The sequence below is a fragment of the Helobdella robusta genome (assembly GCF_000326865.2).
Source record: "Helobdella robusta unplaced genomic scaffold HELROscaffold_16, whole genome shotgun sequence".
Taxonomy (NCBI): domain Eukaryota; kingdom Metazoa; phylum Annelida; class Clitellata; order Rhynchobdellida; family Glossiphoniidae; genus Helobdella; species Helobdella robusta.
The window spans coordinates 2,834,417-2,841,195 of record NW_008703893.1 but is presented as its reverse complement, the minus strand read 5'-3'; the positions used below and the strand labels follow the sequence as shown (position 1 = coordinate 2,841,195).

The 6,779-nt window shown below is 40.4% G+C and overlaps 1 protein-coding gene across 1 annotated transcript in view; it reads right to left on the bottom strand.

The window, feature by feature from the left end:
* HELRODRAFT_169845 (hypothetical protein) overlaps window positions 1-6,779 on the bottom strand; it is a gene marked incomplete at both ends in the record, with an annotated part of 16,828 nt that overhangs the window by 9,076 nt on the left and 973 nt on the right. Inside the window, 9 exons of the mRNA XM_009015652.1 lie at window positions 2,339-2,473; window positions 2,848-2,900; window positions 3,039-3,108; window positions 3,228-3,351; window positions 3,635-3,782; window positions 4,009-4,183; window positions 4,338-4,462; window positions 4,684-4,897; window positions 5,294-5,465. Coding sequence (XP_009013900.1) covers window positions 2,339-2,473; window positions 2,848-2,900; window positions 3,039-3,108; window positions 3,228-3,351; window positions 3,635-3,782; window positions 4,009-4,183; window positions 4,338-4,462; window positions 4,684-4,897; window positions 5,294-5,465 — 1,216 coding nt within the window. The remainder of the gene's footprint in view (window positions 1-2,338; window positions 2,474-2,847; window positions 2,901-3,038; window positions 3,109-3,227; window positions 3,352-3,634; window positions 3,783-4,008; window positions 4,184-4,337; window positions 4,463-4,683; window positions 4,898-5,293; window positions 5,466-6,779) is intronic.

The window sequence follows — 6,779 nt, the reverse complement described above, 5'->3', positions numbered from 1 at the left end:
CATATGTTCTATATTATCTACATATACCCTTTATACAAACATACTCATCAGAATGTCACAAATGTATATCATATATATATATATATATATATATATATATATATATATATATATATATATATATATATATATACACACAACAACACACGTTTAGACGACATCGGGGGTTGCCGTTTGGCTACCTATGATGAAACCGAAATACCCCTCGACGCCATCCACATCTGTCACTCGCCTCAGTATCACGCAACCCCGCTTTCACCCTGTCCTTCTCCACCTGCTCTCTCCATCCCAATCGCGGACGACCCCTTCCTACCACTCCTTCAATCTCGAACTCCAACGCTCGCCTAATCCCGACCCTTTCATCCCTTCTCAACACATGTCCATACCACCGCAGTCTCGATCTCCTTATCAATGTCACAATGTCCTCATTCAGTCCCATCATTGACATCAGCTCTGTACTACTCCTCCTATCCTTCACTTTAACCCCACACATCATCCTCACCATAGCTCTTTCAGCCCTCTGCAGTACACTTTCCTCCTATCTCCTCAACACCCAAGTTTCACCACCATATACCATCGCTGCTCTCACACATGCTTTATATACCCTCCCTTTCATCTTCACTGACCATTTCTTTCCACACAATACCCCACCCAGTTCCCTAAATTTCATCCATCCTACACGAACTCTAGCCGTAACTGCGCTCAAACATCCTCCATCCGCGTTCAGCTTATCCCCTAAGTAAACAAAGCTTTCCACTCTTTCAATACCACCACTCAACCCCGTCCTTGCGTCCGTCCTATTAATCACACCATGAACACATTTCTTACATTTGAACGTGCCTTCCACCTTTTTCAGTGCCCCCCTCACACCACTACATCTCTTATGCACCCATTTCTGATATCCTATACACAATACCGAGTTAGCCTTCACTCTCCTATCACATACCCCACAGGGGTCTATTTTACTTATCACTCGCTCCCCACCTTCCCCACTCACCATTACCTTCGTCTTACCAATATTAACTTTCAACCCTTTCTTTTCAATAACACTTTTCCATCTGTCAAATTTTAACTGCAATTCTTCCATGCTATCAGCCATCAAGACTAAACCATCTGCATACAAAATCTCAAATAACAACCCCTCCATTATGTTTCCACAGACAACATCCATCACAATTGCAAACAGAAACGGTGATAACACTGATCCTTGATGCACTCCTACCTTAACACTAAAAGCGTCCGACATCCCCCTTCCAACCCTCACCTTTGTCTTTGCCCCTTCATACAGCTGCATCACAGCTTTAACAAGTCTCTCATTCACTCCTTTCTTCCTCAACGCCCATTCAATGACCTTCTTCGGTACTCGATCAAAAGCCTTTTCTAGATCCACAAAACACATGTACAATCTTCGTTTCTTCTTTCTATAATTCTCCTGCAACATTCTCACCATGAACAACGCATCCACCGTTCCCCTACCAGGCATAAACCCACACTGCATTTCATTAACTGTCACCATATTTCTCAACCTCCTCTCAAGCACCCTCTCCACTACCTTCATTCCGTGCTCTAGCAATTTCACACCCCTATATGACCCACAATCTCTCACATCGCCTTTGCCCTTATACAACGGCACCAACACATTGTGTCGCCAATCCTCAGGTATACCTTCATCATCAAACATACTGTTAGCAATTCTCATCATAACTTCAATTTCTATCACCCCACTCGCTTTAATATGTTCTGCCGCCACTTCCGAAACCCCTGCCGCCTTACCTAGTTTCATTTCTCTAACTGCTTTCTCTACTTTCTCCATCGTCACCTTCTCTATAGGTCCGTGTGTGACCGCGGATTCCACATCTCCATCCCACTCATTCTCTTCATTCATCAATCTTTCCATATGAGCTTTCCACACCTGAGCTTTTTCCTCCTCATCTATGCACAACTTGCCAGATCCATCCCAAACACATCCATTCCCTAAAACATCTTTCCTATCCCTCATTGACTGCTTTGCTACTTTGAACATTTTCCTCGAACTCACATCAAATTCCATTTCCTTCATTAACCTATCTGATGCTTTCGTCATTGCAGTTGCCACAGTCGCCTTCACATTCTTCACATACTTCCTATGTTTGACCCTTACCAATATATAGTCTATCATCGATCTATGCTCCCCTGACCTATATGTAATCAATCGCGCTATATATATATATATATATATATATATATATATATATATACATATGCCTTATGTATAGTTGTTTTATGTTTGTACACACGGACACACACACACGAACACACACACACGCACGCACACACACAAGCGCGCAACATCGCAAACTTGGTTATATAGATCTTCTAATCTCTTGATGGTCAGCCATCTGGTCATGTTAACGCCATTCTCTATGAGAAGTCTCACAAAGTCAACTCTGTCAGCCACAAGGGCCTCCATCATCGCGTTGTCCAGGGCCCCTTCCTGCCATTGGTCGGTGGTTTAGTGATTGGCTCATTGATTGGTTGGTTGGTCGGTTGTTTTTTGGTTGGTTGATTGATGAATGGATTGATTGATTGATGGATGGATTGGCTGATGGCTTGGTTGGCTAGTTAATATTAAGTTAACTGATTAGTTTATTCAGATGTCAATAGAGATCAAATCAATCAATCAAAAGAATAAATAATCATATATTCAATGAACTAATCAATCAATCAATCAATCAATTAATCAATCAATCAATCAATCGATCGATCGATCGATCAATCAATTAATCGATCGATCAATCAAAATGAATAAATTCAGCCAACCGGCCATAAATGCCCGTAAGCAAATATATGACTCCTCGCCATATCTACCCTGTTCCATGCCATTGTTAAGTTCAGCTGGTATAATGAACTGGCGTTTTGACCTGTTATATGATCGATCCATCATTCATTCATTCATTTATTTATCCATTCATTCATTCATTCATTCATTCATTCGTTCATTCATTCAAAACAATTCATTTATTTATTCAATCGATCGATCGATCGGTCAGTCGACGAACTTTTCAGCAGAGCGGTCAATATGGCCTGATCAATGTCTTGGGCCTCCTCTCCTATTCTAAATATCGTTATCTGACAAATCAAAAGCAAAGAATATCTTGAAAATAAATTTTACATAGATACAAATCAACAAAAAGCGCATCCCTAATTTTTTTTTCTATCCCCCAGCAAAGAAATGAAAGTACACTAACTAGACTTTTCTGTTTAGTGCAGAGCATCAACTCAGTGAAGACTCTCTCGCATGCCACCGGTCCGTACATGAACGTTCGAGATATTGTGGCCAGTAGTTGCTCCTTCAATACTTCCGGCATTGTACTATATGTCAGTGAGTGAGTGTGTGAGTAAATGAATGAATGAGTGAATGAAAATGAACAATGGATGGATGGATAGATAAACAAATGAATAGATGAATAGAGTAGAAGAGTCTTAAATTTTCATCAAGCCAACCAACCAGCCACAGCCAATCAATCGATCAGCCAGACAACCAACCAACCGACCAATCAACCAATCATCCAACCAACCAATCAACCAACCAACCAATCAGTTTATTAGTCAGCAAACTAACCCATCAGGCTGAGCGTATTTATGAGTAAAAGACAGTAAATCAGAGGCTCGGCCACTTCCGTCAATGACGACAACAGGGATGGGCGGATGATCCGTAACGCACTCGAGCACGGTGCGGATACAGTTACTTCCGCCTTCCATCAGCAAGCAAACCACTGGCGTACCATAATCTTTGTACCCTCCTTTTGAAATAAAATAATGTCTCATCCGTGTGGCGAACATTCATTCTTATCATCGTTCTTATCATCTTAACAATCTCAATCATCTTAACAATCTCAATCATCTTAACAACCTTTAACATTAGCCACCATTAACTCTTTCACCATCATTTTAATCGTCACCCTCATCACAGAACCTATCATCACTTCTCAATCATTTTCACCCGGCCATCATCGTCACCAGACTAACTGTTATTAGCAACCCTTTGCTGCGAAATATACTTCTCGAGGTTCTTCCTAAGAGCGGTCTCGCAACCAAACCTGCCTACCGAGCCATCGTCGACGAGTAGGAAGTAGGAGTGGCTGCTATTCAGGACGATGTTGTCGCTGCCCGGAAGTGAAATCGCCAGGTAAGGTACTGTAATCTGTGTGCGTGTGTTTGTGAGTGTGCGTGTGTGTGTGCGTGCGTGTGTGTGTGCGTGTGTGTCGGTGTGTGATGTTATCAAGATAACACCGTCAACATCATCAGCATTCGGAAAAACAAGCATCATCTTCATCTTCATCACCTCGACTACTTACATCTTTCCCGATGAGATCCTCCCTTTTGTGTACGACGCCCCACGGTGCAATGCCAATGGTAATGATGTTGTTGCGAGACTGCACCAGCGTATCCCCCAGGGCCTCCCCGACGTGTTTCATGACACCTGGCGAATGGGGAAGGAAAGTTTTATTCGATTTAAAAAAAAAATCTGAAGACGACCGAAATTTGGATTAAAATTTAGTAAAAATGATGACGACGACAATAGTGATGTAAAAATGGTCAAGATGAAAGTAACGGAACTGACGTAACTGAACTTCTCACAATGACGTCAATAGACAAACAAACAGACAGAAAATTTCTATAAAAAAAAATGACCCAACTGACCTGTATTAGTACCACCAGTAGTCACCCAGGCACCTGTCGTTTTGGCGGCACTGAACAATCCCTGCTTGCAAACTCTACGCAATTTAGGTTGAAGGTCAAAGTTCGCGATGCCTCCGTGCACTGAAATTAGCAATTTAGGGATGTCCAGTCCCCAGTGGTGATGTAACAGCTGGACGATTTTCTCCGGCTTTGTGTCAAAGGATAGGCGAACGTACTGCGAATGTTGTTGTTTTGTTGATGTTATCGAATGTTGTTGTTTTGTTGATGTTATTGAATGTTGTTGTTTTGTTGATGTTGTTGCGAATGTTGACTTCATATGCCAGATAGAGGCCGATGTCATTAACAAGCATAGCATACCAGCGGTGCTCATTCCATTACGTCAGTATATACGTACATACATTCATTAACACCTAGGTATGACCATTCATTACATATATCTATAATCCTACCAGATTTCTATCGTAACCTGACCTAATTTCCCCAAAGGGTCCCTGCACTGACCCAATTTTCGTGATAATCTGACTTAATTTCCGTAATAATTAACCCAAATATTCTCAAGAAATCAATGTAAATTTTATCTCAATTTCACCCCATAAAATCACCCCCTGACCTGGGCTTTAGTAGGGTGCGGACCACCCTGAAACTCGATGGTTCCGTAGGCGTCAGTGGCGGAGAGTTCGGTGTGGGTGGAGAAGTTCCACTTTTCGGAAACGGGGTACGTCGTTCGCAGGATTCCTTCGTTTGTGTTGGGATGCGAAGATCGTAGTCGACCACACATGCATCTAAGTAGACATGAATGGATGGGTTGTATGTACGTGTGTGTCCGTGTGTGTGTGTGTGCGTGTATGTGTGCGTCCGCGAATATATCTGTGTGTGTGTAATAAAAATAATCACGATGATGATGAAACTGACAAAATTCTATACATTGATAATTCACTTGTGTACATCACACCAATGTTAAATTGAATCAGAACATGCTCTAAGTGGTCTCTATGAAATGATAAGATAAAAATGTTCAGAGATAAAGAGAGCGAGAAAGAGAAAAGCAGGGGAAGAGAGAGAGAGAAAGAAACAGGGAGAGAGACAGATGGACTGAAAAAACAGAAAGAAAGAAATAGAGGAAGATAGAGAAAAAAGATAGGGATAGAAAGAAAGAAAAAGGGTCGTGGGCGAAAGAATGTAAGAAAAACATTGAGATATGCAAGGTTAACAGAAAGCAATTGAGATACAAATGTTGACACAGTTAGTATTTTACAAAGCAGAAACATGGCAATAGTAATCTCCTTCAATTTAATAAGCTAATGAACTTAAATGAACTTGAATTCAGAACAAAAACGTATAAAACGCACGCACGCACACATACACACGCACACACAAACTCAAGCACACACAGAAAGAAATAGAAATAAAATTAATTTGTATCACTGTGTTGTAGTATTGTTGTTACAAGCGCTACCAGTCAAGTAATAAATCAAACAGGCATTGCTCTATCACAATTGAAAAGTTGAAATTAAAAAAAATTATGCTTATGAACAATAAGACTGTATACATATATAATTTTTTTCTCTCTTTTACCACTCTCTCTCTCTCTCGCTTTCTCTTTCCCTCTCTCTCTCTCTCTCTCTCTCTCTCTCTCTCTCCTCTCTCTGTTATACACACACACACACACACACACCACACACACACACACACGTACATACATATATTCAAACATACAAACACATACAAACTACCTTATTAAACATGCCAAAGCTTTTTATTTAAAAGGACATACATCATACTCAATGACTTTAAACCATGAATTTGAATAAACAAGCAAACACTCAATGGTAATTTGACAACTGAGCTCATTAATTTATTAATGTTTGTTAAAATTTATTCACCTTTATGAAATTTGTTTAAATATTACCATCAATATATTATAGACATTTTATGTTTAAAATATTTACTGTTTTACTATCTCTATCCTTCCTACTCTGTCTAACTGTATCTCTCTCTCTCTCTCTCTCATTCTTTCTTTCTCTCTCTCTCTCTCCTTCTCTTCTTTTTCTATCTGTCTCTCTGTCTCTTCCTCTCTTTCTTTCATGTGTATTAAA